The sequence below is a fragment of the Giraffa tippelskirchi genome, chromosome 13 (assembly GCF_054371585.1).
Source record: "Giraffa tippelskirchi isolate mGirTip1 chromosome 13, T2T-mGirTip1v1.2.pri, whole genome shotgun sequence".
Taxonomy (NCBI): domain Eukaryota; kingdom Metazoa; phylum Chordata; class Mammalia; order Artiodactyla; family Giraffidae; genus Giraffa; species Giraffa tippelskirchi.
The window spans coordinates 16533894-16552601 of NC_137287.1; the positions used below are offsets into that span (position 1 = coordinate 16533894).

General features: G+C 44.0%; 1 protein-coding gene across 3 annotated transcripts in view; it reads left to right on the forward strand.

The window, feature by feature from the left end:
* The window catches only part of XPO6 (exportin 6), a 110688-nt gene that overhangs the window by 77142 nt on the left and 14838 nt on the right, over positions 1-18708 (forward strand). For all 3 annotated transcript variants that reach the window (XM_081553370.1, XM_081553371.1, XM_081553372.1), the window contains exons 13-17: positions 5910-6069; positions 9192-9284; positions 14303-14447; positions 16064-16210; positions 17130-17319. In XM_081553370.1, the coding sequence (XP_081409496.1) occupies positions 5910-6069; positions 9192-9284; positions 14303-14447; positions 16064-16210; positions 17130-17319 (735 nt within the window). The remainder of the gene's footprint in view (positions 1-5909; positions 6070-9191; positions 9285-14302; positions 14448-16063; positions 16211-17129; positions 17320-18708) is intronic.

The window sequence follows — 18708 nt, forward strand, 5'->3', positions numbered from 1 at the left end:
GTGCCAGACTCTTTGTGACCCTGTGAACTACAGCTTGCCAGGCTCCCCTGTCCATGCGATTATCCTGGCAAGACTACTAAAGAGAGTTGCTATTTCCTTCTCCAGGGGATCTTCCCAACCCAGGGATCGAACCTGTGTCTTCTTTGTCTTCTGCCCTGGCAGGCAGGTGCTTTACTGCTACGCCAGCTGTAAGCCCTCCTGTGTCAGTGGCTCTGACTAGCCGTTTGGAAAGGCTTTGGCCTGCTGTCGGCAGATTTCACCAGTTGGGGGTTTAGGGTTAGCATTTTGGGATTATTTTGTTAATAATAATAATAGCTGCTGTTTGTACAAGAGGTATTGCATGCCAGGCACCATATTATTTGCTTTTGGTATTTAATTCTCTCAACTCTCCTGTGAGGTGTAAGTACTAATCACAGTTCTCTTGTTTTACAAAAGAGGAAATTCATAATCAGAGATGTTAGTTTACCCAGAGTCACATAGCTTGTTGGTGCTAGTCCCAGGAGGTTATACTAGGAAGTGATAAAAAGTTGAATTAGCCAAAATCTGATATTCATTCTGCCAGCCAAAAGCACCAGAAACATCGTTCTTACAAACACATTTGTGCTTCATACACAGACACACACAGACACACACGAACTTAATAAAGTGCTTGCAAACACACTTGTGCTACACATACCCACACATAGTTCTCCTTACAGGAGTTATCCCTGACCCTGGCCAACTGCCCCTGTCTTGTATAGCTCTGCTGCTTCAGCCTGGCACACAGTTGCCCAGGGTACAGCCCAGTGCCTGGATGAGCTTGTTATTTGTAGCAGAGCCTCCCCAAGAGGCTCTTTCCGAGGCTGCCCTTCTTGGTGGCCTGTGACTACTTGTTTCCATGACTAGATTAGCTTCTACCAATAAACAGTTCACTGGGCCCCAGGAGGCTGACAGACTTGGCATGCCCCAGCTCTAGACCCTGATCTGTGTAGATCAAGTAAGAACAGCTTCTGTAGAACTTTAAAAAGACTAGTTTTCAAAGCAAATGTGCCTGTATGATACGCCGTAAACATGAATGGAAGTCATTGGACTGTGTACAGATGCTGCAGATATTTCCAAAATCTATTCTTGGGAAAAAAAATCATACTGTAATGGTCTCTTCCCTCAGGGCTCTTGTTCAAATTAGAATATACTCAGGACCCTAAGGTGGCACAATGGTAAAGAATCCACCTGCCAGTGCAGGAGACACAAGTTTGATCCCTGGGTCGAGAAGATCCCCTGGAGGAAGAAATGGCAAGCCACTCCAGTATTCTTGCCTGAAAAATTCCGTGGACAGAGGACCCTGGTGGGCTACAGTCCGTAGTGTTGTAGAGAATTGGACTGAGCACACACACAGGATCCTAAAAAAGTTATTCTTGATCTTTAAAATTGAGCATGTGCTCTTTTCCCCCCAGAATAGATACCTAAAGTCAGTGTTAGTAGCTGACTTTTTAACATTATGCTGAGTCTGTCTTCAGGTGGCAATCTGCAGTGATTCCCAAGTACTTTTTCTGAGACTTATCTCATAATTTAGATTTTCTCATCCGAGAAGGATAATCTGATTGATTTTTCCCTAAATGAAGTATTGTAGGCCTGTTCTCATCACAGCCCATTTACTGGCAATTTCACAGTGCCCTTGGCTCTTCCAGGTCATTTCTAAACCTCATCCCAAGCACTGATCCTTGGGGCATATACTCAAGGGGCAGAACCTCTCAGGACAGGAGAAATACTTATTTCCTGTTTTAAAATGAGCTTTCTTATCCATGATGAAGCAAAAGCCAAGTTTCCAATGCAAAGGCTATTAAAAAATGGAAACTTTGAGTACGATTTGTTCTTTGGTTCCCATGGTCATTTACCCCTCACATAACCTTCATGCTATATTAGTCAGCCTTACTGCCTCTTACCAGAAACCACGTTCTTTTCCCCAGTGGGTTAGGGCTCATTCCTTTCATTTGCATTTACCTTCTCCTGGCCTGAATTCTGGAGTGATGGAAGTCTTTTTTTTTTTTTTTTTTCTGGCTACATTGTGAGGCAGGTGCAATCTTAACTCCCTGACCAGGATCGAGCCCAGGCCCCCTGCATTAGGAGCTCGGAGTCTTAGCCACTGGACCCCCAGGGAAGTTCCTGGGAGTCTTACTCTTTACTCAGCTTCTATTGATCCCCCTGCTTCCACTTACTTGGTAAAGTCCAAGGCAAAACATGCCGCCGCTGTGCTCACCAGCTGCTGTGCCTCCTCTACCCCGGCAGTCATCTCTGCCCTGGCGGGCTGTCTTTCCCACTGTTTGTGGTCTGTGTCATCCCCTCATCAGTCGTTGTGCTCCTGGTGCTGCGTTTGTGTCCTTGCACGTCCTGAAGGATCTGTCCCGTAGATGTTTGGCTTCTGCCACTCCTCACCAAGATCCTCCCTCATTGGGGCAATATTTCTGCTCCAAGCAATCCTGCTAACTTTTTTGTTTAGCCGTGCAGACTTCCCTGCCTAAGAGATTGCTTCGTCTATGATACAGACTTTTGGACTTAAATTCTTGGTTCTGCTTAGGTTCATTTATGACCTTGTTTGTTCTCTCAGAGTGAAATACCTTAAGTGCTGATTTTTATATTTTTATTGCCCAGTCCTCCCTGTCCCCCCCAAAAATACTGAATTTATTTTTTTAAGGTTTTTTTTTTTGATATAGACCATTTTTAGTCTTTATTGAATTTGTTACACAGCTGCTTCTGTTTTATGTTTTGGCTTTTTGTTTTTTTGGCCCCGATGCATGTGGGATCCTAGCTCCCTGATCCGGGATCGAACTGACACCCCCTGCTTTGGAAGGCAAAGTCTTAACCACTGACCCCTGAATTACCTTTAACACTAATATGTTTCTTTCCAGGGCAGTGACTTTCCAGTGAGCTGTTCTTTGTTTTTTTAAACTTTTTTTTTTTTGATGTGGACCATTTTAAAGTCGTTATTGAATTTATTACAATATTGCTTCTATTTTATATTTTGTTTTGTTTTGGAGGGGGGCTGTGAGGCATGTGGGATCTTAGTTCCCCAACCAGGGATCGAACCCACATCCCTTGTATTGGAAGGTGAAGTCCCAACCGCTGGACCACCAGGGAAGTCCCATGGGCTATTCTTTGGGTGTGGCTTAGGGGACATCTTATTTAGACAGCTGCAGGGTAACGTGGTTTATGGAAGATTGGACTTTGGTGTGGCCATGATATCTCCTGTCGTAGTGTCCTCACCTGCAGATTCCACTGTGCGGATGTTCTATGTTGTTGATGGGAGCAGGGAGGGAACTAAGTCTCAGCCAAGCAGAATGAAATGTGGATTGATCTGAGCAGCTTTTCACAGCGGGAATTCTGGCCTTCCCTCTCAGGTGACGATGTGGTTACCTTGCATGATTTTGTGGTGATAGTAGTGTGAGGTTTCCAGGCTGGGGGACAGGGCTAGAGACTGACTTGGGGGTACTTACTGCCTGTGCATTTGACTGCATTGCAGACACATCAGGAAAGAACCGACTGCCATTTTGATTGATTTGAACCTTGGATGGCACATATATGTTAAGTTGAACTATTTGAATTACTATGGTTCTGTTAGGTCAGAAATGGTCAAATATAGCAGCAAATTGATACGGTTCAAACCGATAGTTCAGAACACACACAGCAGTTCCAGGCTGTTTTTCATTCTAGGTACTGCTTTTTTATCAGAAAAATTAGGGCAGGTTTAAACGAGAGTGACGAGAATGGCCAGGATTCTGGAGAGGGGGTGGGCACAGAAAACAGAAGAGACCAGGCTGTATTTCAGCCAAGAGGAGATTTGCAAGAATGTGGCTCTCCTCTCCACATCTCCCCAAGACTGTCATATGTCAGCAGGCTTAAATTAAGCTTGTTTTTTGTTCTTCCCTCAAAGGGTGGAAGGGCTTCCTCAGCGACTCAGACAGTAAATTATCTACCTGTCATGCAGGAGACTCGGGTTTGATCCCTGGGTCAGAAAGATCCCCAGGAGAAGGGAATGACAACCCACTCCAGTATTCTTGCCTGGAGAATTTAATGGAGAGAGGTGCGACCAGGGGATGATAGGAGGAATTATCGGGGAGACCCCTGTGTTTCTGACCAAGTTATCCAAAGGTGGAAGACTCCCTCAGGAGGCATCGGGTGCTAGCATCCTATTGAGGGGTCCAGGAAGAGGCTCAGGGGGCAGTGCTGGGGAAAGCCATGTGCCAGATGTGTGCGTGGATGAGGGGAAGAGGGCCGGCCCTGTCAGGATGACTTTTAAGCGGTCTCATGACCATCCATGAGGGAAACCTGATTTAGGCTGGTGTTTTGGCTTGATTTTTAATAGAGAAACACAGGATTTTTCCCTTCATGCTGAAAACTAGTACAGTGAAGAAGTTGAAAACGAGTTACCAGGGTAGAGCTGGGTGGGTGATAAGGATGGTTGTGTACAGGGAGAGGGAGGGGCCACTGATGAGGAATCAGAACCCACCTTCTGACAGGTTTTAGTTTACCCCGGGCTTTGGTTACATAGCAGTGACTCTGAACATCCTTGACACTCAGAAGGTGTGTACTTGTGGTGCTTTTGTTAACTGGGAGAGGAGGGGACAGAGGACTGTTCCCCCTCACGTGACCACACGTGACCAGAACCACTTCTTGGTTCTGAGTGTTCTGTGGGCTCCTCTGGCTGGCAGTGTGGGGTGCTCACCCTCTTGCTCTGACCCTGGATGCTGGCCCACCCTCCTTAGCCACCCATCTAGTGGCTTTGGCAGGGCTGCCTGCAGGCTGAGAATCCTGCCGCTGGATGTTTGTATGCCAAGGCTCTGCTCTCCGTGGGGAGTGTTGCTGGGGGGCAGGTGATCGGGCAGGTCAGGGCCGCTTTGTCACTGGCGCTTTCCTCCACTTGTGTCTTCCTTTCGTCCTCTGGCTCCTTGGGGTGTGACCCACTGTCACAGTGCTCTGGCCACAGTGTCCCCCTTTCCAGGCTCCTGTCCTCCTTTTGGGGCTGTCACGGGCTCTGTTCCAGCCTCATCACTTGGAAATCCATGTAGGAGCTGAGGCGTTGAACTTGTTGACTCATCCCCCTGGCTGTTAGGTGTCAGCCTGCCTTCTTCCTCTCTACTGTGTTTCTGATCCATGTGTGTGTGCATGCTCAGTTGTGTCCGACTCTTTTTGACCCCCATGGACTGTAGCCCACAAGGCTCCTCTGTCCATGGGATTTCCCAGGCAAGAATACTGGAGTGGGTTGCTATTTCCTACTCTGGGGGAATCTTCCTAACCCAGGGATTGAACCCACGTCTCTGCATTGGCAGGTGGATTCTTTACCACTGAGCCATCAGGGAAGCCCCGTTACTTATCCATTGTTGTTGTTCAGTTGCTAAGTTGTGTTCGACTCTTTGCAACCCCATGAACTGCAGCACTCCAGGCTTCCCTTTTCTTTACTATCTCCTGGAGTTTGCTCAAATTCATGTCCACTGAGCCAGTGATGCCATCCAACCATCTTATCCTCTGTCACCTTCTTCTCCTCCTGTCTTCAATGTTTCCCAGCATCAGGATCTTTTCCAGTGAGTTGGCTCTTGGCATCAGGTGACCAAAGTATTGGAGCTTCAGCATCAGTCCTTGCAATGAGTATTCAGGGTTGATGTCCTTTAGAATTGACTGGTTTGCTCTCCTTACTGTCCAAGGGCCTCTCAGGAATCTTCTCCAATACCACAGTTTGAAAGCATCAATTCTTCGGCGCTCAGCCTTCTTTATGATCCAACTCTCACATCGTACATGACTACTGGAAAAACCAAACCTTTGACTAGACAGACCTTTCCCTTGAGAATCCCGTGAACCATATGAAAAGGCAGTTACCTGTAGTGGGAATTAGAGCATGTTCTTCCTGTTGAAAAACTACCTGAGGTGTTCTGTTCCAGGACCCAGGCTGAACATCACAGCGGAGAACGACTGCCGGCGCCTGCACTGTTCCCTGAGAGACCTGAGCTCCCTCCTGCAGGCCGTGGGCCGCCTGGCCGAGTACTTCATTGGGGACATGTTCGCCGCGCGCTTCAGCGACGCCCTCACAGTGGTGGAAAGGTGGGTGGGCAGTCACAGCATGGAACTCAACTTCCCTGCTTGTATGAGGGGCTGCGGTGGCCAGGCAGCTCTGCCCTGCGCGGGTGACTCGAGGCTCTGCTGCACACGGGGGTGTGGAGCAGTCACTGCCTTTCTCTGAACTTCATTCAGGTCCTGGTAAAATGGAGTGGACATAGTATCCTGTGGGGTTTATTGTGAGAATTATATGAGGTAAGGCACTGAGCCTGGGGCCTAGTATGTAGCACACGGTAAAGATAAGCTGTGATTTCATGGAAGAGCTTATATTTAAAGATAGGAGTAACCTCAAGAGAAATCAGGTGTGGTCATAAAGAGGCATTGAGACAGCCCTGTTAATAAAAGGACAAACAAGTAGGCAGTCTGCACTCTTGACTAGGCAGCCAGATGCCAGAGGGGTCTTTTTCTGATCCTGTTCGAGTGGGACTAGTTTTTGCAGTCCTCTTAGGGTCCTGAGGAGTTGAAGCTGGGCAGCCGCCAAGCCTGACTGAGGGGCGGATCCCCACCTTCCCTCTACTGAGCTCCCGTTACTACTTCTTCCTCGAGGGTCCCTCACAGGCTTTACGGCTGCATTTGTTGAGGATCATTTCCTACTACCAGTCCTCCCCCTCCCTTCTCATGAACTCAGGCACCTAAAACGTCATTTGCTGAAAATAAAAGGGACAGAATGTTCAGGTCATTTCATGGTAACCAGCAAGTAGATTAGATCAAAACCAGTTGGGTGTGGATCCAGCCCAAAGTTGAGATCCAGCCCAAAGTGGTGCTTTCACTGGCACAGTGGCTGTGTCATTGGTAACACACTAGGGGGAGCTAGGGCCCAAGCCTACTTAATTACGTGCCAGATTTTTCTTTGTTACTCTTCACTTAAAAGCAGACATGACTGAGAATTTTAAATAAATCTGAAAAGCCAGATTAATGTTAATAAGAAAAACAGTATACAGTAGTAGTAGATTTTAGAAAGTAATTTTGTCCATTTTCTTTCTATATTTTGAGGGACAGGTATTATCACGTTACCTGAGTAAACTGTGGCCCAGAGAGGGCGAGTGCCTTGCCTCAGACCACACAGTTTGTGAGAGGCTGCACATGGACTTTTACCAGTTTCTTGAGCCCAAATGCTGAGCTCTCTCCAACCACAGAGCTTCTACTTCAAGCTCTTTATCCTCTTCTTCCTATACTATGCCTGTTTCCTCTGATAGTAGAAATAGAACATGTCTTTCTGTCTGAAGTCTATATTTTTTGAATTTAAACTTAAGCCATGTATTGTATCCATCAGTCATTTTGGCTTCATAGGGAGGTGACTGTTCAGAGATTCTGGGTTGTTACTTTATAGATCCTTATGTATATACATCTTTCTGCATTGCTTAAGTTTTCAGGCTCAGGAGTTAAACACACTTGGCTCTTCTGTCTTCATTTAGAATAAAGTGTGAAAGAAGCCTCCTCCTTATGGCTACATGATCTTAATAGCCACTGTCATCAGTAGCGGTTTTACTTGTTAGTTACATAATAGTATCAAGACTGCTAAACATGGAAATATTAATAGACACATTTAGAAGTTCATTTTTAGTGTAGAGCAACGTTAAAGAATGCTGTTGAATGTAAGTGAATAGTATCAAGTCACAAGCTGTATGATTTCACTTCTATGAGGTATTTAGAGTTGTCAGAATCATAGAGACAGAAAGTCGGTGGTTGCCAGGGGTGGAGGGGTTGTGGAGAATTACTATTTAATGGATACAGAGTTTCAGTTTTCTAAGATGGAAAGAGTCATGGAGATAGATGATGGGGGTAGTTGCATGTTATGAATATATTTAACACCAATAAAATGTACACATATTGTATGAATGTGAAAAATGTAAAACAGTTTAAAGAATTAAACACCAGGCACTCATTGGTGTATTACTTATTGATGGTGACTTTTTTGATGCCTACTTATCACCACCACCACACCCCGCTTCCTAGAACTGCAGATTGAGAACCCTTGATTCTTTTACTCTTTTACTTAGTTCCTTGGCTTACTGGAAATACCTCTTTCTGACTGCTCCCCAACTCTGCATAACTTGTGACTCAAGCTCGTGGTTTTATAATAAAATCCTGCTTTCTGCCCCTATCAGAGAGGAATATTTTTCAGAATATGGACCCCATGTATCAGAGTCCCATGGATGCTCTTCAGAGGTGCACGTTTCCAGACCCTCTCAGAGCTGCAGTGTCTGTCTGTGGGGCAGCACCAGCAAGTTGTGTTATAACTAATTCCCCAGTTGATTCTTCCACTCAGTGAAGTTTGAGACCCTCTGCGCTGTTGGATTGAGGGAGCAAAACACATACCATCTTCCCTGGCATGCCCTGCAGACCTGAGTCCGGGGTTCCTTACAGAGCAGGCACAGAGAGAACTTAGCCAGGTCTCTAGGGTTTTTTGTTTTATTTTTAATGTTTACTCAGAAAGCAGTGTCTCTAATGGAAGAACAGTCTCCCATTTCCCAGTAGAGCTGGTTGTATTTAATGTTCATTTGTATGTAGTGAGTCCTTGGACAACCAGTGGGCTCAATAACTTGCTTCTTAAAGAATTGTGCTGAAAGTTAAAAATACCTTAATCTATTTTAGAAACTTTTGTGTCCCCCCTTTCCCAACCCCACCCCAGTGTTTTATCATGAACATTTCATATCTTCAGAAAGTTAAAAAATTGTATAGGTAATACCCATGTACCCATCACCTAGATTCTACAGTGAAATTTTGCTATATTTTCTTTATCATATGTCTATTTACCTGAAACATTTGCTTTTTTTCCATTTTTTAAAATTGTGGTAAAATACACATAAAATAACAGTTTCCATTCTAATCATGTTGTTGGATGTATTATGTTCTCTGTTGGATATTTATATTGTTTTCAAAAAGTTTGAGGCTGTTGGTAGTGCTTTAGTCTGTGTCTTAGTATATAAATCTTTATGCATATCTCAGATTACATCTGTGGGATAAAATTGAAAACCTGGTCTTGATTCTTTTTTGATTGGAAAAAAGCGTGTCCTCAAGGCCTTTGTTGATACCTTGTCCATTTTGTCTGCTTTAGTCCACAAACTGAGTGTGGCCTCATTTGTACAATTCTTCTTTGCCAACAGATTGGTCAAAGTCACTTTGTATGGATCTCAGATAAAATTGTACAACATTGAGACTGCTGTGCCATCAGTATTGAAGCCTGATCTCATTGATGTGTAAGTATAGTTAGATGTTTGTGTATTCTCAGAAAGACTTGTTCTCTGCCCCTAAATGGCTTTATAGATAAAAAGGGACTGTAGTGGCTGTCGTGAAAAGATGAAAAACTCCCGTCTCCAAACCTTGAAAGAGAGAAAGCTTGTTATATCTGGGGACTGGGTTGGCTGGAGTGAGTGGAATTCATCAGGCAGATGAGAGCTGGGAGCAGAGGGTAGGTATATGGAGTAGGCATTTCAGGAGGAAAGAACAGCACATGCCAAGACACAGAAGTGGTGCAGAGTCACACAGGTAGAGGTGTGGGGAGCAGCTGGTGTGGTGGGAGGCGAGGCTGGATAGTGAATGCCACGAGTCGTGTCCTGGAGACCAGTGACTGAAACTGTAGGGTACAGAAGAATTGCTTGGGGAACATATGCCCCTAGAGATTCTGACTATAGCGGAATGGTACAAGGCTTGGGTATTTGCATATTAAACAAGAACCCTAAGAGATTTTGAAGCTGGACACCCAGGGACCACACTGAGAAACATTATAGACAGTGGGAGGGCATTAGGAAAGTGGCTTGGGACGGGGTGAAGGAATGGGGACTGGAGATGGGGCCCTCTCCCAGAGATCACTCCCTGGAAGGCTTGCTCTGGGCTGGAGAGGCATTCTTCCAGAATGCCCTGTGCTAGCTTTTAAAAATAGTTTTATTGGAACACAGCCCTGCCCATTCATCTACATATTACCTATGGCTACTTTTGCACTGTAGTGGCAGAGTAGTTGAACACTTCTGAGTGAGAGTGGATGGCCTACAAAAACATAAATATTTATATTCTGACTTTTTTGCAGAAAAAGTCTCTGATCCATGTTCTAGAGCATTCTGGAGCGTCAAATTAGATGCATAGAAAAAGAGTCTCATTTACTATGGTGGTTTAAAAAAATTTTTTTGTTTTAACATTGCTCTCCTTTTTGAGAATTTAGAGAAAGCTTCTTCCAAGAAAGAGGCTAATTTGCTCATAAACACGCCTTGCACACAATTTTGGGAAATTTTGGCATTCCTTCCTTCAGGCTTAAGGAGCTGTATAAATGTAAACTACTGGCTGAAATTCTTAGACACTCCCTTTACAGGACAGACTGATGCCTTTCTCCTTACTTTTCGTACTTTTTGATCAATGGATTCTAAAGATAAAATACAAAATAACTGTTTTGTCCCTATGAATACCAAAACCCCCAAATTTATAGTTTCTTACTCTAAGGTATTTAGTACCTATTCTTACCTAACTTTTTAATTTGGAAAAGCTCAAATTTATAGAAAAGGGGGTAATAGAATGAAAACCTGTATACTGTACTATCAAACTCGATTCATCAGTGATAAATATTTTGCCACATCTGTTGTATTTGTTTGTTCTGTTTTTGCTTCTCTGTATACATATTTGCATGTGCATGCTCAGTGGCTCAGTTGTGTCTGACTCTTTTGCGACCCCATGGACTATAGTGTGCCAGGCTTCTCTGTCCATGGGATTTTTTCAGGCAAGAATACTAGAGTGGGTTGCTATTTCCTCCCCCAAGGGATCTTCCCAACCCAGGGATTGAACGTGCGTCTCCTGCACTGCAGACGGATTCTTTACCACTGAGCCATCAGGGAAGCCCCACACATGTGCACACACATGCATGATTTTTGTGTGAACTATTTGAAAATAAATTGCAGACAACACATCATTTCACCTTTATATCCTTCAGAGTTTATCTCCTAGGAACATTCTTCTGTATAACCATAATACATTATTAACACTCAAAAACTTCATAGATGCAGTAATGTCATCTCCTGTTTTTAAGCATATCTATATGTCTGTATATTCCAGTTTCCCTAATTGTCCCAGGAATGTCCTTTATACGTATATATCTATAGAGGTATATATTTTAGATCCAGGTTCTAACTAATGAATCTCATGATGTGTTTCTCTTATAGTCTAGACAAGTTAGTTGCCCAAATTGTGTGTTTGGGAGGGGTAGGGTGGGGAGAGAGACTTACTTTTTGGAGATTCACATCTAAATTTTTTTTTTTTTTTTAAGAAAAACTTAAAAATCTTGGTTTGTCTAGTTTTTGTCTGTATTAGATCAAGGTTAAACATTTTAGCAAGAATGTTATATATGTGATGGTGTGTCCTTCTTGCATCATGTCTAGAAGCCCTTGGAGGTCGGTTTGCCCTGGAATTATTGATACTAAGTTTGATTTTTAAATAGTGTCTGCCTCTATCCTTGCTTTTCCACTGAAAGGTCCTAGAAGCAGTGATACCACAGAAGCAGCGCTCCCTTTAGTATTCAGGCTCTTGGTTTCTGAGATACATTCTCCACCAAAAGGAATCAGAGCTCCTTGGAGAAATGCTACAGGTCTAGGGCAGGCTGACCCTGGAGAATCTTGCTGAGCCAGTTGGGAACGTTGGGAATGTATGAAAAGGACATGGGGGCCAGCTAGAAAGGATGCTTCCTGGTTAACTTGACAATGTGATCATCAAGAAAGAATAAGAATGACAAGGAGTTATAATATATTGAATATACAGCATCCATATGATTAGAAAAGAAGATCGGGGAGAGAAAGTTCTTTTTACAGAAGAATATAGCTAATGAAAAGAAAAAGTACTAGAAAAATCCCTCGTTTGCAATCACCAAGTTTTAAGAATGATTTAGGCATGGATTCTCCATGGGTATTTGTTGTGGAGGGTGTTACTTATTTATGGAGTCTCAAAGTATCACCCCACCCAAAAAATTACTTACTAATTTTTTCTTAAAAGGGAGAAATTACCCATTTATGTTTATTAGAAGGTCCAGTGTTTTGTAAGCTCTGGGACAACTGCCTCACTTTTTCAAAGATTAACTCTCTTTGGTGAATTGTGAGCTTTTATGATGTAAAAGAATACACAAAAGAACTGTACAGAAAAGATCTTCACTACCCAGATAATCATGGTGATGTGATCACTCACCTAGAGCCAGACATCCTGGAATGTGAAATCAAGTGGGCCTTGGGAAGCATCACTACAAACAAAGCTAGTGGAGGTGATGGAATTCCAGTTGAGGTATTGCAAATCCTAAAAGATGATGCTGTGAAAGTGCTGCACTCAATATGTCAGCAAATTTGGAAAACTCAGCAGTGGCCACAGGACTGGAAAAGGTCAGTTTTCATTCCATCCCTAAGAAGGGCAATGCCAAAGAATGCTTAAACTACCGCACAATTACACTCATCTCACATGCTAGTAAAGTAATGCTCAAAATTCTCCAAGCCAGGTTTCAACAGTCCAAGAACCGTGAACTTCCAGATGTTCAAGCTGGTTTCAGAAAAGGCAGAGGAACCAGATATCAAATTGCCAACATCTGTTGGATCATCAAAAAAGCAAGAGAGTTCCAGAAAAATATCTATTTCTGCTTTATTGACTAGGCCAAAGCCTTTGACTGTGTGGATCACAATAAACTGGAAAATCCTGAAAGAGATGGGAATACCAGACCACCTGACCTGCCTCTTGAGAAATCTGTATGCAGGTCAAAAAGCAACAGTTAGAACTGGACATGGAACAACAGACTGGTTCCAAATAGGAAAAGGAGTACGTCAAGGCTGTATATCGTCACCCTGCTTATTGAAATTCTATGCAGAGTACATCATGAGAAACGCTGGGCTGGATAAAGCACAAGCTGGAATCAAGATTGCTGGGAGAAATATCAATAACCTCAGATATGCAGATGACACCACCCTTATGGCAGAAAGTGAAGAAGAACTAAAGAGCTTCTTGATGAAAGTGAAAGAGGAGAGTGAAAAAGTTGGCTTAAAGCTCAACATTCAGAAAACTAAGATCATGGCATCCAGTCCCATCACTTCACGGCAAATAGATGGGGAAACAGTGGAAACAGTGGCTGACTTTATTCTTCTGGGCTCCAAAATCACTGCAGATGGTGACTGCAGCCATGAGATTAAAAGACGCTTACTTCTTGGCAGGAAAGTTATGACCAACCTAGACAGCATATTAAAAAAGCAGAGACATTACTTTGCCAACAAAGGTCCGTCTAGTTAAGGTTATGGTTTTTCCAGTAGTCACGTATGCGTGGGAGAGTTGGACTGTAAAGAAAGCTGAGCACCAAAGAATTGATGCTTTTGAACTGTGGTGTTGGAGAAGACTCTTGAGAGTCCCTTGGACTGCAAGGAGATCCAACCAGTCCATCCTAAAGGAGATCAGTCCTGAATGTTCATTGGAAGGACTGATGTTGAAGCTGAAACTGCAATACTTTGGCCACCTGATGCAAAGAGCTGACTCATTTGAAAAGACCCTGGTGCTGGGAAAGATTGAAGGCAGGAGAAGAAGAGGACGACAGAGGATGAGATGGCTGGATGGCATCTCATCGATGCCAGTGGACATGAGTTTGGGTAAACTCCAGGAGTTTGTGATAGACAAGGAGGCCTGGCGTGCTGCAGTCCATGGGGTCGCAAAGAGTCGGACACGACTGAATGACTGAACTTAACTGATGATGTATATTTTGTCGTGTGTATGGTGCAGTATAACATCGGCAGAAGCTGTAGTCTTTGCACCTTCAAGTCTCAGCCAGATACCATGTATGGTGTGATGGAAGCTTAAAGCTGAGAGTCTCATATCAAAGCTTATATCTAAAGCTCTAATTCCTGGTAGTTTTCTACGTCCTGGTCTGAAGTTAGGGATATAAAATGTTTACTATTTCCCAGTCTAACACGGTATCACTTGAATTCTTGGATTCTGGTTTAATTATTTACCATTCTCTCAGCTGACCCCGCGTGTGTCACAGAAAGATTGAATGAGATCTGATAGACATTTGCTAACTGCCTTCTGGGTTCCAGGCAGTGGTGGCAATATTTAGATGTTGGGTTTTAACTTTAGGAGCAAGGAGAAGGTTTCCAGCCTGTCATGCGTGTCATAGATTGGTACACGTGATGGGTGGAATTCTTTACTCCTGTGAAAGTAGGTTTAGTGCTGATGTATTCTGACCTTAACCTTTGACATCGCGTCTTCTCTCTGTTCACAGGCACGCTCAGTCCCTGGCTGCCCTGCAGGCGTACTCTCACTGGCTAGCCCAGTACTGCAGCGAGGCTCATCGGCAGAATACCCAGCAGTTCGTTTCGCTCATCTCCACCACCATGGATGCTGTCACACCTCTCATTACCACCAAGGTCTTGAAACAGCGAAGGCTGCATCTCTTCTCTAACTCCCTGTCTGTCCTCCTCTTCATATACCCATTTATAATGCCACGTAACATGAGACCTGGTTCTTACCACTGTGATACAACTATGTGCCCTTTCACGTTCCTTTTCAGTTCTAGTCCATATACATTCAAATATACCTATTTTTTCAGTTCTCTAAGTCTCCCACAAATACTTGCTCATTGTCTAAAAGTAAAATACTATTCAGATGTATAGGCTAAAAAATTATGGTACTCTTTTAATTCCTTCCTCCAAAACAATTTCCTTTCCAGGGTAAGCACTGTCAACCGTTTGTTGTATATCTTTCAGACTTTTTCTGGTTCTCATATACATAAGAAAACGTTTGTAGACAGCTGGAGATATATTAATATCTTCTTTTGTGTAACAGTGTGCCTTGGAGACCTTTACATGTGTCAGACAAATGTAGTGTGTAAAATTGACCAATGCTGTTCTGTAGTGGGGGTGTATGATAACTCTTCTGTTGATGGAAATTAGATCCTTGTATGTACATCCCTGTAGGATAGGTTCCTAGAAGTATAATTGCTGGGTCTAAGGTTCTATCCATGTAAAATTTGATAGAGTCTAAGCTGTCCTCTAAGGAAACCAATTTATATTACTAAAGCATATAGATACTTCTTTTCCTTTTTTCTTCTTCTTTTTCTGGTAGTTTTAATCATACATGGCATTCTGTACCACTATTAACAGAACAATGTGTTGTTTTCTGTAAATTTTTGTTGTGTTTATAATTGTAATTTGTAAATGAGTTATGATAATCCTATGAGGGGGTTGTTTCGGAATTCACCTATCCATTGCTGATCTTTTAAATTGTGTCCATTTGTTAACAATTCATTACAGATAGTTTTGAAATGTGTGTACTCATGACTGTAGCTTTATCCTTTTAGGTAATTTGCTTAGAGTAAGTGGGATTATAGGGTTCAAAGGTTAGGGATATTTTTTGGTTTTAGGAAATTATGTAATTTTTCTAAATTTTTCTACATACCACTGGCTTTTTGGTGTGCTGTTGGACTGCAGTCTTACTAGCATCTGGTCCTGTTTTCAAAGCATCTTAGCTTTTGCTAGATAATTTGAAAGGGAAGGAATGGTACTTAAACCAAGGGTTTGATTGGCCTGTTGAAGTGAAGGAAGTAGGCAAGCCTGGTGTGATTGATGGACTGCAGAATGGGGGGTTAAGGGAGATCTCTGCTTGACTAGAGTAAGAAGAGTCAGATGAACAATCCCCAGTTGTTTGAATGACATGCCAAGGAGTTTGCCATGTGGTTTAAATGCTGATGGGGAGCCACTGTGGATTCATGAGCTAAAAAGTGACTGGGTTCAAAGATTCTGGTGGCTGAGACCTAGAAAATTAGAGACGGTGATCTTGGCTTGAGGGCAGGAGCTATGGATGTGGCAGGGAAGAGGTAACCTTGTTACTGGGCATCATTATAGAAAAACTTCTTTGAGACAGAGTCTAGTTGATTTAATTGGGCATCAAGCCTCGTATTCAGCTCATGGCTACCTCATCAAGTTCTTCTAATACCAGTCTCACAGGAGATGACGTGAGCTGACATGTTTTCTTCCCTCCCCAGGTCCAAGACAAGTTGCTGCTATCTGCGTGCCACTTACTGGTCTCACTGGCCACCACTGTGCGACCTGTCTTTCTGATCAGCATCCCTGCAGTGCAGAAAGTATTCAACAGGATCACTGATTCCTCTGCCCAGCGACTTGTCGATAAGGTGAGGCCTCAGGGCTCCTCTGGGGTCCCCAGAGCCATGTGGCTTAGGCTCAGAGAGGCTGAGGAAGAAGAATCTAGCCTTTCGTCTTGTACTTAGAGCTTACAGGCCCTGCTAGCATACATGGATTTCTTACATGTATGACACTGATGCAGCCTCAGTGCTCTCTGGTTATGAGCTTCCTTCCCAACACGGTCAGCGTGCTGATTCATACATAAAAAGTTCCTCCCGACAGGCCTGGTGATTATGGTGCTTTGAGAGCTGGCAGTTTGGCTGGTGCTGGGAGAGTCCTCTTTGTATTCTTTGTGGTTTAAAACAGTCTGCTTTTATTGTTAAATATTTGTTTTCTTAGGGTTGAGACACTCCAGACAAGTATATTTTCCTAAAATCCTCTGGGAGGCTCAGGCTAGAAGTTGGAAACAATGAAATGGGGGGGGGGGTGTCGTAGGGGAATCAAAGCAGGTACTTAAAAGTACCTGGACTGTGAATGTGTTGCTTCTGACGTGTCCCCAAGGGCGCATTGAGTGTACGAGACTCCTGACAGCAGTGTTCTGAGTAGCTTCTTGACGGAGGATATCGGGAACGGGCAGCTGAGGGACAGGTTAGATTTAGCGTCGGTGATTTCTCCCCCTTTTAATGCTTCAAGTAACAAATTAGAGGGGAACTGCCAGCAGTAAGAGTGATGATTGAGGCTGGCCTTCAGATGTGCTGGGCCTAGATTTGGTGGTGTTTCTTCAGTTTTTCTCTCCTTCCTGGATTGTTCAAGTTGGACCCAAGTCCCAGGCCCAGGTTTTAAGAAAGGAGCCCAAGGCCTGAGCTCAGCGTGTACAGTCGGTGTCAAAGGTCATGTCAGGTGCAGCCGCTCTGCTGTCCACGTTGGTTGTAAACTTCTGCTGAATGGATACCCTCTGGTCTCTTCCAGGCTCAGGTGTTGGTGTGCCGAGCCCTTTCGAACATCCTGCTACTTCCGTGGCCAAACCTCCCAGAGAATGAGCAGCAGTGGCCCGTGCGCTCCATGAACCATGCCAGCCTCATCTCTGCGCTGTCCCGGGATTATCGCAATCTGAAGCCCAATGCTGTCACCCCACAGAGGAAGATGCCCCTGGATGACAGTAAGTGGCCCCAAGGCAGGGGCAGCCTGGGGAGATAGGTAGAGCTGGCATCATTCTTCCTTTGTAGCAGATGGGTTTTGCATCTTGGGCTCATGGGTGAATTCATCTGCCCACCATCACCCAGCTGCTCAGCCACAGAGTTGACTCAGGTAGAACCCTGCTTACCTGTGGAATTCAGTGATCACATCACATGGACCTGTTCTCTGAATGCAGGGTGGCCGTCTCTTATTTAAAATGTCAACAACAAGAAATACATCCATTTGAAGGCCCTATTTGATGATGCTTTCTGTGGGTAAAAACCCTTCAGTGATTATTGATCCATCTCAGGTACTCGTATAAGCAGTCGAAGCAGTAAGTTAAAAGTAATCCTTTTAAGTATTTTGTCATTGTTGTCAGCTTTAGTAATAGTCAATTATTTTACCAGCAAAAGCAAGTTTATTCAGGAATAGCCAGAGGAATTGTAATTCTCAGGTTATGAGGACTATGGCAGACCATAGGTAAATTCAAAGAGCTAGGAAGGGGCACTTGCTTTTATAGGGCAAAGGGAGGGGTTGAGAGGGTCTGTAATAACCAGAGTTCATTGAAAGAAGCTGGGAGTCCAAAATATGAAGGCTTCTCATTGGTTGGGCTGTTACAGTCTCTGATTAGCTGGATTGTCTTCAGGAAGAAGAGTAGTTTTTTTCTTCCTGCTGGATGAAGTGGGAAACTACCTGTTTGGAGTAATTGACAATGCATGGTAGGGCATAATAGCCTCCGACTCTTTGTGACCCCATGGACTGCAGCATGCCAGGCCTCCCTGTCCATCACCAACTCCCAGAGTTTACCTAAGCTTACGTCCATTGAGTCGATGATGCCATCCAACCATCTCAACCTCTGTCGTCCCCTTCTCCTCCTGCCCCTAATCCTTCCCAGCATCAGGGTCTTTTCAAATGAGTCAGCTCTTTGCATCAGGTGGCCAAAGTATTGGAGTTTCAGCTTCAGCATCAGTCCTTCCAGTGAACACTCAGGACTGATCTCCCTTAGGATGGACTGGTTGGATCTCCTTGCAGTCCAAGGGACTCTCAAGAGTCTTCTCCAACACTGTAGTTCAAAAGCATCAATTCTTTGGCGCTCAGCTTTCTTCACAGTCCAACTCCCATGTGCATACATGACTACTGGAAAAACCATAGCCTTGACTAGGTGGACCTCTGTTGGCAAAGTAATGTCTTTGCTTTTTAATATGCTATCTAGGTTGATCATAACTTTCCTGCCAAGGAGCAAGTGTCTTTTAATTTCATGGCTGCAGTCACCATCTGCAGTGATTTTGGAGCCCAGAAGAATAAAATCAGCCACTGTTTCCACTGTTTCCCCATCTATTTGCCGTGAAGTGATGGGGCCAGATGCCATGAT